Source organism: Odocoileus virginianus, chromosome 26, assembly GCF_023699985.2.
Source record: "Odocoileus virginianus isolate 20LAN1187 ecotype Illinois chromosome 26, Ovbor_1.2, whole genome shotgun sequence".
NCBI classification, from domain to species: Eukaryota; Metazoa; Chordata; class Mammalia; order Artiodactyla; family Cervidae; genus Odocoileus; species Odocoileus virginianus.
Genome location: NC_069699.1, coordinates 11,297,872 through 11,311,709, shown reverse-complemented (window position 1 = coordinate 11,311,709; position 13,838 = coordinate 11,297,872). Strand labels below are relative to the sequence as shown.

Sequence of the window (13,838 nt, the reverse complement as noted above, 5' to 3'; positions counted from 1 at the left end):
AGTCTCCAGAGTGGTAGAACTGTCCTTTTTGACTGAGATGACCAGTGGCTAGGGTCTCCTAACTTCAGGATGGGGACTGGGGGGCTGCTCATCAGAGGAACCACCAGGACTGTGACCATCGTGGGTGACCTGGTCACCATCACCACCACCACCACCCCCCGACCTGCCTGGAGCAGAAGGGCTGGGGATCTAACTAATCACCAATAGCCAATGATTTAATCAAACATGCCTACCTAACGAAATTCCATAGAAACTCTAAAGGGGTAGGGGGCTCTAAACAGAAGGCAGCTTCCAGGATGAACATAAAGGTGCTGGGAGGGTAGCAAGCTAGAAAGGGCATGTAAGCCATGTGCCCCTTCCCTCACAACTTAACTCATGCATTTCCATTTGGCTGTTCTGAGTTACCTTTTGTGACAGGCCTGTAACAAATGTTTCTGAGTTCCTTCTCCAGATCTTCCCGAACCAGGCACAGAACCTGCAGGGATAGTCTGCTTGGCAGGCAGATTCTTTAACACTGAGCCACCTGGGAAGCCTGCAGCATGCCTTAGTTCTAGTAACAAAGGAGGCAGTCATGGGAACTCCCAATTACAGCTGCATCATGAGAAATACAAGAGGCCTGAGAGCCTTGCAGTTGGCATTTGAAGTCAGGGCAGACCCCTCTGGGGCTTCTCTGGTGGCTCAGCTGTAAAGAATCCAACTGCAATGCGGAAGCAGGAGAGAGAATGGGTTCATTTCTGGGTCAGTCAGATCCCCTGAAGGAGGGTATGGGAACCCACTCCAGTATTCGTGCCTTAGAGGATCCCATGAACAGAGAAGCCTGGTAGGTTACGGTCCATGGGGTCACACACAGACACGACTGAAGTGAATGACCATGAACAGACCCGCTTACCTGTGTTGTCCGTGGCTCACCTGGGCAGTTTCTATCAGATGTGCTTAAGTAAAAATTCTTGAGAGGGAAATAACTACTTTCAGACAAGCAAAGTGAAAACTGAAAGTGAAGTCACTTAGCTGTCTGACTGTGACCCCGTGGACTGTAACCTATCAGGCTCCTCCAACTATGGGATTTTCCAGGCAAGAATGCTGGAGTGGCTTGCAATTTCCTTGTCCAGGGATCTTCCCAACCCAGGGATTGAACTGGAGGCAGACGCTTTACCATCTGAGCCACCAGGAAGCCCAAAATATACATGTCCATGGACCATACAGTCCATGGAACTCTCCAGGCCAGAACACTGGAGTGGATAGCCTATCCCTTCTCCAGCAGATCTTCCCAACCCAGGAGTCGAACTAGAGTCTCCTGCATTGCAGGTGGATTCTTTACCAACTGAGCTAGCTATCAATGATGGTTTCAGACAAAAAAGCACTCATAAATTTTTATACTCATGAATGCTAACTGGAATACTAGAAGATGCAGTTCATGAACCTCAACACAATTTCACCAGTGACACCTTGGACCTTTACAGGTTAAGGAGTACTGCCAAGCTTGAAACCACCTGACCTTCCCAACTCTTCCTGTCCCATGTTTCAGTTCATTCAACAGGACACAATCTAACATCACTCTATTCAGAAAGGACTCTATGGCTTTCTATATACTATCCACCCACCACAGAGCCAACACCTGGCTTCCTAGTCCTGTGGTCTCTGGCAAGTCTTCTACAAGCCTGAGATTCGTACCTCCCTTCCCCCCACACCATGTTCTGGGTGGAAATTTAAGATCCCACTTTAGACAACCCCCCCTTGTACTTGTTAGAAGGACAAGTAATCCAAAATTCCTCTATCACAGCAACTATCACACTGTATCACTTGCCTATTAATGCCACTAAACAAAAATGAGAAATGACTGTGAACTGGAAAACCTATCCAAATGTAGTATTTGTTTACCTACAGTGTATTTTTATAAGAAAATTTACTCTTGAGCATAAGAAGCATCTGGGATTTTAGTTATTTATGAGATGTATATTTGTACAAGGGAACAAAATTAACCCAGTGGTCTATTATCATGATTTCCCATAAGAACATTACTTAGGACTTTGTGTGATGACTTGATAGTATCTTGAGTCTGGACAGAGTGGGACTCAGGAATTCCTTCTCCAATGAGGACAGTAACAATCCTACCATCAATCTGCCTCATAAACCCAGCCCCAGCAACAAGACTAATCCACAGATTAAATAATTTGCCAGCACATCAAAAAGAACCTTTATTCTGATTTGAATAGCCTCTTATGGACTCATGCTTTCTTGCCAGATGCCTTTGGAGCAGGTGCTTTCTGGGATGGAGCTTTCTGACCCTTCTGAGTTTTAGCAGGAGGTGCGGCCTTCTGGCCTGCAGCTTTCTGGGCAGGAACCTTCTGGGCTGGAGCCTTCTTACCCCCAGTGGTGATCTTTTTCGCTGGAACCTTGGCAGCGGCAGCAGCTGCTGCAGCTGCCCCCTTAGCAGCAAGGGCTTTCTTGGGAGAGGCTTTCAGGAGAGCTGCCTTTTGAAGTTTCTTAACTTCAATTTTGATTAGTCTGTTCCTCTGAAAAATTTCAATAAAAATGTTCATTATATATGCACACAAAACTCTTACCCATCCTATATGTATGGATATATAGGTAGAAACAGGAGACCACCCTTATAATGGCTAAGAATTCCATGAAGTCAACTTTATGGTCAATACACTTAGGCAAAAAGAATTACCGGACAAATAAATTCAGGGCTGGAATACAACAATCACAAAAACTTACCATTTTCCTTGCCTTCATGACTTTGTAACGATCAAAATCTGTCATCTTGGCTTTCTGTGTTTAAAAAAAAAAGAACTTTGTCAAACCACCTTCTAATCCTCCAAAATCAGAACATGTCCAAATTCAAATATCTCTAAATCATTACCTTTTCTCTGGCTTCAATCTTCTTGGCCCACCTTGTGGCTGCCCACTTTGCATTGATATCTGCCTTCTCCCAGGCTTTCCGGACATACTTCTGGCGGGCACTAGAAAGAACCAAGAACAAAGATTTAAGAAATCAGCTCTGACGTCACACAGATTCAAGGACAGCTTTTCATCCTCTGAAAAAGCACAAGAAAAATGCCGCAAGAACCCTTGCATTTTCTACTTCCAGTTGCAGTCGGTCTCCACAGAACACAGCACAAGGCACAATGTTATCTTCTACTTGTTCCAACAGTGTTCACTAAGCCAGGATGTCTTATATCCCCAAAACACACAATTTTTAAAATAAAAATATGCAAACCACTCCTCTTTCAGAGTTTAAAAATCACCTCTAATAATGTGCATATATCACTCAAATAGTGGATGAGTAGAAAGCAATTTCCTGTTCATAAATAACATAGTTGTCCCTTATGGTTTGCTTTATTCTGTACAGTAATGCTTAAAGATTTGTGTTCAAATGCCATAAAATGGAATTATAACCACTTTAGAATTTCTTTCAAACATCAAAATCCAGTATGCTTAGAAAGTAAACCAGTCATAGCACAGGTTACATTGCAAACAATCGTCACCACACAGCAACACACCAGTTTTTAACTTCTATAACCTACATCATGTTAAAAATCACAGAATGACTGCCTTAATTGCTTAATAGCCAGGAATAGAACCTCTTTGGTGGCTGTCATAAGGAGATGACGGTATGTTAAGTATTAGATGACACATATGAAAATTTCAACTGATGATAGTATTTTTTGTCCTAAAGCTAAAATTGACTAACACATGTTCAGGGAACCACACATATAGGAAGTTCTCTGTTGAGTGAATCCTGAAAGAAAGGGGTACAAGAGAAAAAGAATACGAAATCTGGACAAAGGCAAAGTCAGAGAACCACCGGATTGCAAGGCATTTTATTAGTAAATAATGTCTACTTTTACAATGCAAATCTCTCTTCTAAATGGCTCTCACTCTCACACTGCTTACTATATTCTCAAGAGAAAAAAAAAACAACCAACAACATTTTTAAATGAAATTAAGCAAATATTTACTAGTATTAATAAAACTATGGAAGGGGGTGATAGTTGGATAGTTACCTGTGCGGGAACTTGAGGATGAAGTCAGTGAGCTGCATGCATTTGAAAGGCATAGCTTGTCTCCTTACTTGAGTGCAAGGTCCATCCACCAAAGCCTAGAAGAGGTAAGATCAAGGATTTCAGTATAAAAATGTAACAGCATTCAAAATGCAGATATCCTACATAATATTAGTCTTTTCAGAATCATCACATTCTTATATTTAAAATCTTTCTTAAAGGTTAAAAAAGGACTTAGCAGTAATAGTTAAGCATAGAACCCAACATATAGTTTTGTCTTTACTTCTTCCACTTCCCACCAAAAAAACTATCTTTGCTCAATCCCTTAGTTTGTGGTACTCAAGTAGTGACAACAGGAAACAAGGGCTTTCTATGGGACTGGCTTTGTTCCAAATTCGCTTTGAACATAATAAATGATTTACATCTCGCCAATGTTTTAGCCCACCTTTAGTTTAAAACTGCCTAGTATCACTGAAACATGCATATTATCAAATGTGAAACGGATCGCCAGTCCAGGTTTGATGCATGGGACAGGGTGCTCGGGGTTGATGCACTGGGATGACCCAGAGGGATGGGGTAGGGAGGGGGGTTCAGGATAAGGAACACATGTACACCCGTAGTGATTCATGTCAATGTATAGGAAAACCACTACAATATTGTAAAGTAATTAAAGTGAATAAATTTATTTTAAAAAAAAGAAAACTGCCTAGTTTAAAAGACAGAAGTATTACTCAAACCCAGCAATACAGGTCAATTCAAGCCTCTGCTCTGTAACCCCTATCTGCGCTGGCTGTTTAACTAAAACTACCACCCATAGTACTATCTTAAAGAGGGCCGTTGAAACCATTACCTCTGTCGTCTACACTGCCTCCAGTGCCATGTGAAGCCGTGACACTTTTCCTTACACTTACCCTGTTCTGATCAATAACATCTACAATCGCGACCAGCTTCCCAGCATGAGGCCCAAAGGAGACGTAGGCCACCCGGCCAACCTCTACGAAGCGCCTGAACACCTAAAATTGGGAGGCGGGGGGAGAGAGAAGAGCGAGACTGATTAAAAATACGATCCAGTTTGCCGTCTTTGTAACTTAAATATAGTATGGCTAAAAACAGGAAAAAAGAACGTTGAGGAAAACACGCCGAAGTGCCATGGGACAACCAGGATGGAAGAAATCCACAGAGGGAACGGTGGCAAGTCCGGCTCCCGCTGGCCTCCAGGTCCACGAAGCCAGCACGGCCAGACCACCATGCCCCACTCTGCTTCGGCCACGGCGGGCTGGCTAGGCGACTGGCCGCCGCAACGATGCGGTGAAGGCGGCCAGAGAGCGCACGCGTGACCCAGCGAGCGCCCGGCATGCCGGGCCCTCCACGCGCTCCTCGAGCTCACATCCTGAAAGCTCCCAACTCTTGTGTCTTGCCCACCCGGGGAACCTCACTGCACAATACCTAAGATCCGCTGAGCGCCGCTGCTCGCCTCCGGCCCCCAGCCCAGGCAAAGCTGGAGCGGTATAGGGGTCAGACATGGAGCCCGCGCCGGCGATACTCACCATGTTGGCGGCGTTCGGCGAGAAGGAAGAAGGCCCGCCCAACCTTGCGCATGTGTAGAAGGCCGTCCCACCCTGGTAGTGAACGAGTCGCCGACGTGGGCACCGATTGGTTGGGACGTACGCACGTACGCGCACACATGCTCACTGGGAAAACATGGCGGAGTCTGCTGGAGCTCGGCTATGCTTTCGTGGTTGGGTTTCGTGGGTTTGGCTTAGTCGACACCGCGCGTGAGCAGCTGTTTCTTAAGACTTCAGGGTGCAGGAGAGCACAGAAGCTGTGCTTTCCTTTGTGACTGTTTGCAGTCCTTTCGACTTCATCTTTTAACGTTCTTCCATCTTTTCTTCCACTACTCGTCTAAATGTTACTGATGTCTTAGTACGATTTTTTTCTCTCCGTAAGTGACCCCATTAATTTTATTAACCTTTCTTCTTAAAAGAATTCAAACTTTACAGAAAAGTTACAAAACAAGTATAAGTAATCCCCCTAAACATGTCACTTCGAGTTCCCAAATGTTAACATTATCCTGTTGCTTCATTTTTTTTGACCCATTTGAGAAGAAACTGCAGACATGATGTTCCTTTACACTTAAATGTGATGTTTCTTTTTTTTTTTTTAATGTGATGTTTCTTAGAAACAAGGGCATGACTTTATATAATCTGTACAATAGTCAAATTCAGTAAGTTAATAATAGTCATATGTATGTGTGTATATATACACACACACTTATGTATGTACATGTATGTATGTATGTATTATTTTGGCTGTGCCTCAAGGCTTGCAGGATCCTAGTTCCCAGACCAAGGGTCCAGACTCGACCCAGAGTAAAAGCCCAAGATCCTCACCACTGGATCACCAGGGAATTCCCACCTAATTTATTAATTTGCACTCTTTATTTAACTATTAGCAATTGTTCCATTTATGTTATTGCCAGCAAATGAAAAAAGTCTTGAGGGTTTATAATCTTGTGAAGGGTTACAACCTGCATTTAGTTACGTCTGATCTTTTAAAATCTGTAATAAACCTGTCTGTATCGTTCATATTACTGGCATTTAAAAATACAGGCTAGTTGTTTTATAGGTCTCAAGTATATGCTCTGTAATTTCATTTATAGAAAATTCAAATCAGGCAAACTAATCTATGTTAGTAGTCATTTTTACCCCTGGTGCAGGCAGCAGTGGCTTGGAGGGGGAAGCGGGGTTTTTGAGCTGCTGGTGAGTTTCATCTGGATGTTGGTTACACGAGTGTGTTCCGCTTGTGAACATTCAAATCTCTACCTTTATGATTTGTGCATTTCTTTCCCCCAAACACATTTCCTAGCTCTACAGTCAGAGAATCTTGATCTGCAGGTCTGCAGAGGAGCAAGAATTTGCATTTAATAAACAAGCTCCCCAAGTCGTTCACTGAATACTTTGGGAAAGACTGGGATTGCCCAGTTATTTTTCTAGAGTTCACTAAATGATTATGTCACACTTGTTTTAAGTACTCCAAAAGTCCATTTTTCACCACATAATCCAGGGGTCCCCAATTCCCTGCAACCAGAACTCACAGCAGGAGGGGAGCGGTTATCTTCCTCGAAACTGGTCGCTGGTGCCAAAAAGACTGGGGACCGCTGACCCAATATACAGGATAAAGCCCTAACTCCCCAGCATTTCAAGGCCTCCACAGTCTAATCCCAACCCCTTGCTAGGTTTTTTCTCTCTGGGCATTCTGCCTCCTTTACCCCTAATATCACAAGTTTCGGGACTTTTCATGTAATCAGCCCCCTCTCTTGCTAGAATGTGGTCCCCATCTTTCTCTTTGAAAAATGGCAACGCATCCTTTTAAGTATTTTAAGACGCCTTCCCAAACAGCCCCAGGCAGTTTTCAGGTTTTTCGGAGCTCCATTAAAATGCAAGATAACTCTCCAAGCAAGCCTTTTCTGCATCGCGACGTCAGGGTCGTCCAGGAATGAGCAAGAGCATTTTATATAGTTACACCCTTGAAACAAGGGAAAAGAAAACGCACGTTCCCAGGTCTGGTTGGCTGGTTACGTCCCTTCCGGGACACCTAACCGGCTCGTCCGATCACCAGGAGGAAGGGCAACTCGAGGAGGATGCCAGGATCCAAGATGGCGTCCTGGCCCCATCCGGTAGTTTCCTTAGCCTCTCCCTGCGGAGCCACGCCCCTGCCGTACGCCGTTCATACTCGTCCAATCACTGAGAGGAAAGGCGGGTCAAAGCCGGCGCCCGCGAGAAACATGGCGACCGTAGAGCGTTGTAGAGCTCAGGTGTTTCGTCAGCGTGTAGTGTCTTGGAAACTATGTTTCCTTTTAAGCCGCGCGCCCTAGTGCCTATTTGTGACAAGAAGTGGTGAATGTTAAAGGCGAGGCGGGCGCCCTGCTTCGGGTTTCAGTTTGAGGCTGAGAGCAGAGGAGTGCGCTGGTCCTGGATCGAGGCCGCGGATTGCGGGGGTGGTGCAGCAGCTTGTCCCCTTCCCCCCAGTTTCCACAATACCTGCTAATGTCAACGTAGCCAGAGCTGTCTACCTGTACAGCTTCAGCTGAGTAAACGTGTCTCGAGTTTTTTATTCCTCTCAGTCATGAGGAATGGAAGCATCAGTTTAGCAGAGGAAATGTTTGGGACTAAAAAGAGGGGAAAAAAAAAATCTAAGCTTGTTCCAAGAAATGAAGTAAAAGCCACCGAGTACCGTGACAACCTTGTTCCTGTACCCTTTCTGGGATATGAACTCATCCCAATTATAATGAAACTGGCATGGTAGACTATAATATACCTACCTGGTATATTATATTTAGGGATGACAAATGCATATGACAGTCAAGTGAAAAAAACTACCAACTAACAGTTGAGAATTATGTTGTATTTGGTGGCTTTTCTGAGGACTTAAGATGGGAAGAGAGCCTCTCAGATCTCTCTGAGGGACTACTGAAGAGGTAAGGGAGGAGCTAGGATACGCAGGAGTTTTGTAATAAAACCGGCGAAGTTCATGAATTTAGTGCTTTTTTATGTATGGGAAAATGCAAGAGTGTGGGCTTTTTGCAATTATCTCTTTGATAATGGGCTCCCATGGTGTCTCAGACCATGGAGAATCTGCCTGCAATGTGGGAGACCGGGTTCGATCCTTGGGTTGGAAAGATTCCCTGGAGAAGGGAATGGCACCCCACTTTAGTATTCTTACCTGGAAAATTCTATCGGTAGAGGAACCTGGTGGGCTGCAAGTCCATGGGACCGCAAAGAGTTGGACATGACTGAGCAATAATTTAGCTATTACAGCTATAGTCCTTCTAGGGCTGTCTAGAAACGATATGCTGTTCTTTTCTCCTTCGTGATTCCCCTCTGGGGGCATAGTTGGGGTAGTTACAGTAATTGATGGCTGCAACATCCTTTGTTACTGATATGGCAGCATTTTTCTTTCACACAACTGTTTAAAAATTTTTCGTGTTTGGACCCTGGAAGCTGAACAAGACAGGGTCCAAGCCCCATCAACCTAAGACCACCAGGAATAAACCTGTAGTACAGCAAAGCCAGATCTCTTGATAAAATTATAATGAAGGACACTGCATGCCAAAGACGTTATGGGACATATAACCGAACAAAAGAATGAGGTAGGGTTGTAGGATTGTGGGGACGTGAAGTTTAGATGAAATACAAATGAAATACTGCTTTGACAAAGCAGAGCAGAATTTTCTAAAGTGATCAATATCAGCCCTAAGACAACAAGCCCATGGTCTTGTTTTTATTAAAATGTTGTCCAGAAACACCCTTTCTGAAGCTTTATCCCTGGAAGGTGAATTGAAATTGTTTCATTCTTACTGATAAAATGTAAAGCACAAGGTTTTCCAGAGGCTCTGATTTTAGACAACAGAGTTTCTCAGTAAGAAAGCAGTAGTCACTTAAAGAAGAAAGTTGACATGACTCTTCACAGATGTAGCGTTCATTGGCAGAAATATTGTTTTCCTATTTACTTTATTTGTATCTGATTTTCCTGCACAGTGAATAGTCATGCAGATCTTACTTTCTGAGACAGAGCTAATTTTTAATTAACAGAAATGTTGATGATATACAGGAAGATATCCTGAGGGTTTCATCCATGGGGAAGTTTTAAATCTTTTCTGTTGCAAAGCAGGAGGTAAACTCACAAACCACAGGAAATTACACATCCATGGATGAATAAAATGTCCATCATGAAGAGGACATTGGCCTATTAAATCACAAGAACCTAAGTCATATCAAATGAAGCTTACTTACTAACCCAGTGGTTCCTCACTTCTGAATTCCAGTTCACAAAGAAGCTGACAAGCTCTGAAGTGGGTCATGACTCTTGGGATGTAATGCCCAGTTTTGTGTTTTAGTAGTACAAGTTCGTCCAATACTCCAAATGCCTAGATGGAATATTTTTGGTCTGTCCTGTTTAACAACCAAGGAGGTAGTGTTGATTTCTGTGCCAATACAGACTGGTCCAGTGTCAAGAAATTGCTTGGGAAAATGTGATTGACAGATCAAGGGGATTGACATTTGCAAACTATTATACATAGAATGGGTAAATAATAAGCACCTACTGTATAACACAGGGAACTACATTCAATATCCTGTGGTAAGCTATAATCTATAATGATATATATATTCTTTCATTTCTAATATTTTAGTATAGTTTATTATATAAACTATATGAAGAATAGATGTCATAGTTTACCACAGGATATTGAAAAAAATGTATGTTTTTTTTTCCATTATAGTTTGCCAAAGGATATTAAATATAGTTCCCTGTGCTATACGGTAGGACCTTATTATTATACATACACACACACATACATACAAACACATATGTATAACAGAATTGCTTTGCTGTGCAGCAGAAATTAACACTAAATCAACTATATGTAAATTTCAAAAAAAAAAAAAAAAATACTTGGGAAACAGATCTATACTTGGGGAAACATATCAGAACATAGTAAGGCCACAGCAAAGCTGGAGGATTTTGTTGCCCCTGAGTATTAGAAGTTGTTGACAAAAGGTGTCAAGATCTAAAGTAGACCATTAAACTCACTTTCTGTGGGAGATAGAATATTTTGTCACATAGAAGGCTCACTAACACCAGGATTAAATATGCACTCTTACATTATATTACAGGATTGGACCCAGTATTGAAAGAGAACATTAGCTATGTACTGCATGGTGCTCTGGAAATAACTGAATAAATACAGAATGAACTGATAAGCTAGTAACCCTTCAAATCCAGAACAAGCTCCTGGAGGAGGTAAAAGCAGCTGAATTCTTGAATGTGACCGTAGATGGGAACGCTGGTATTTCTTCCAAAGAAAATCTCCCCCTCTTTGTGTGCTGTTTTCACCAGAGTAAGGAAGGTAAGTGGAGCTTTGTTAATATCTAATTGACTTTGTAGAGGCTGTTGACATGACAGAATCTCCCAACCTAACGCTTCTTGTAGAGAACAGCAGCCTGGGGTTTACCAAAGGAATTATTGTGGGGTTTTGATGATCAGAAGGTGATCTCATGAGTGGCCAGCTGGAAGAATTTGTTCTTGGCTTCTAAGCTACAGGAGCTGGACTCAGCTATTATTTGGTCCTGTGCAGTGGAGTCAGTCACCAACTTCTAGACACTATGGCCAAAGTCATCATGGTACCACTAAAAGCATTGTCAAAGCACTTTGCATCTCACCTGGGTTTGATGCAGGCATCCCTGAATGAATGGGGTGAATACTGGGAGGAGGAAGAGAAGTGGGACGTTGTAATTTATAAGGAAAATATTTATTTGGTCATTCGGATGGCTAAAACTTGGAATTTCCTAAATGTTGAGAGTGATGAAGGTGTCTCTTTTTTTTTTTCTTTTTAACTCAGCTGTATTTGTTACAACTTTTAAAGGTGTCTCTTGTTATGTTAATAAGGTGATTTTTAAAAGTAGTATAGGGGCTGGTTGCCTGGAGAACCAACTCTATGATTAGAGGGTCGGAACTTTCAGTCCCATCCTTTGATTTTCAGGAAGAGGGGGAAAGGGTATGAGATTGAATTAGTTGCCATCGTTTCCTATGCCAGCATTAATGCAACCTTCTTCATTATGGTCACTATTTTAGCCACTTTACCTGTCCATGTCCCACCTGGGGGTGGAAAGGATCAGAATCTGTCAGAGGCATTCTGGAAGGAAGCAAGAGCTTCAACTGCCCCTCACAGGTATTCCTCAGGAAACTTAATATGCATAAGGTCTTGGATGACTTTGACATATATTTACACTGACAGTTCAGTTCAGTTCAGTTGCTCAGTTGTGTCTGACTCTTTGCGACCCCATGAACCGCAACACTCCAGGCCTCCCTTTCCAGCACCAACCCCTCTAGTTTACTCAGACTCGTGTCTGTTGAGTCGGTGATGCCATCCAGCCATCTCATCCTCTATCATCCCCTTCTCCTCCTGCCTTCAGTCTTTCCCAACATCAGGGTCTTTTGAAATGAGTCAGCTCTTCGAACCAGGTGGCCAAAGTACTGGATTTCCAGCTTCAGCATCAGTCCTTCCAATGAATATTCAGGACTGATTTCCTTTAGGATGGACTGGTTGGATCTCCTTGCAGTCCAAGGGACTCTCAAGAGTCTTCTCCAATATCACAGTTCCAAAGCATCAATTTTTCAGCGTTCGGCTTTCTTTATAGTCCAACTCTCTCATCCACACATAACTACTGGAAAAACCATAGCTTTGACTAGATGTATTTTTGTTGACAAAGTAATGTCTCTGTTTTTTAATAAGCTGTCTAGGTTGGTCATAACTTTTCTTCCAAGGAGTAAGTGTCTTTTAATTTCATGGCTGCAGTCACCATCTGCAGTGATTTTGGAGCCCAAGAAAATAAAGTCTGTTTGCACTGTTTCCCCATCTATTTGCCATGAAGTAATGGGACCAGATGCCATGATCTTAGCTTTCTGAATGTTGAGTTTTAAGCCAACTTTTTCACTCTCCTCTTTCACCTTCATCAAGAGGCTCTTTAGTTCTTCTTTGCTTTCTGCCATTAGGGTGGTATCATCTGCATATCTGAGGTTACTGATACTTCTCCTGGCAATCTTGATTCCAGTTTGTGCTTCATCCAGCACAACATTTCGCATGAGGTACTCTGCATATAAGTTAAGTAAGCAGGGTGATGGTATACAGCCTTGACGTATTCCTTTCCCGATTTAGAACCAGTCTGTTGTTTCATGTCCAGTTCTAACTGTTGCTTCTTGACCTGCATGCAGATTTCTCAGGAGGCAGGTAAGGTGATCTGGTATTCCCATCTCTTGAAGAGTTTTCCACAGTTTGTTGTGATCCCCACATCGAAAAAGCAAGAGAGTTGCAGAAAAACATTTACTTCTGCTTTATTGACACTGACAGTGGCTGGAATGTTTTCTGAGTTGCTGAAATATATGGGTACTTGGAACTTGCCTCAGGGCAAATGTGTCTGCTGAGCAAGTTTCTGAGATTTGCTTGGTTTTATAAGATTGTTTTAGGAAATTCCCTGTGTCTAGTGTTTAAGGCTCAGCACTTTCACTACTGTGGCTGAGTTCAATCCCTGGTCAGGGATCTAAGATCTCACAAGCTACATAGTGCAACCAGGAGAAAAAAAAAATTGTTTTAAAAAGAATTTCCAGTGTAAATGGAGTTTGTACTTGTACCAGAAGAGGTAGTGTTACCAGCAAAATGGCAATGCCTTTGCTCTTGTGCTCCCAAAGGAAATAATTCAATCAACAGACAGCACAGTTTTAAGCAGCCAGAGTTTTATTTTAAAAAAAGCAAAAGTATGCTTCTAGAAAAGGAGAGCAGGCCAAATGGATAGTGTTGGGTTTTTTAGAGTGGTGATCCTTCCCTGTGTCCTGTGTTATTTAACAAGTTGATTGACAGCTTTAAGTTATGTAACTTTTCTCCTAGTGTGCAGGCGCTTACCCATAAGCACCCAAATGAGACTCATTTGCAAAGAAATAGAGGAAAACAATAAAATAGGAAAGACCTCAGATCTCAAGAAAATTACAGATACCAAGGGAACATTTCATGCAAAAATGGGCACAATAAAGGACAGAAATGGTATAGACCTAACAGAAGCAGAAGATATTAAGAAGAGGTGACAAGAATACACAGAAGAGCTATACAATATGACCCAGATAACCACATGGTGTGATCACTCATTTAGAGCCAGACCTCCTGGAATGGGAAGTCAAATGGGCCTTAGGATGCATCACTACAAACAACCTAGTGGAGGTGATGGAACCCCAGCTGAGCTATTTCAAATCCTAAAAGATGATGCTGTTAATATGCTGCAC

At 42.6% G+C, this 13,838-nt stretch overlaps 1 protein-coding gene across 1 annotated transcript; it reads right to left on the bottom strand.

Moving 5' to 3' along the window:
* Positions 1 to 2,167: 2,167 nt before the first annotated feature.
* RPL14 (ribosomal protein L14) lies at positions 2,168 to 5,686 on the bottom strand. The gene is made up of 6 exons (XM_020894560.2): positions 5,555 to 5,686; positions 4,919 to 5,020; positions 4,011 to 4,105; positions 2,867 to 2,966; positions 2,722 to 2,775; positions 2,168 to 2,513 (listed from the first exon to the last, which is right to left on the bottom strand). The coding sequence occupies exons 1-6, from the start codon at positions 5,555 to 5,557 to the stop codon at positions 2,226 to 2,228; spliced, it is 642 nt and encodes a 213-aa protein (XP_020750219.1). The 5' UTR covers positions 5,558 to 5,686; the 3' UTR covers positions 2,168 to 2,225.
* Positions 5,687 to 13,838: the final 8,152 nt, after the last annotated feature.

Coding starts and splice junctions, on each gene's coding strand:
- RPL14 (XM_020894560.2), bottom strand. Junction 2,967..4,010: donor ATCCTCAAGTTCCCGCACAG/GTAACTATCCAA, acceptor GGTTCTTTCTAG/TGCCCGCCAGAAGTATGTCC. Junction 2,776..2,866: donor AGATTGAAGCCAGAGAAAAG/GTAATGATTTAG, acceptor TTTTAAACACAG/AAAGCCAAGATGACAGATTT.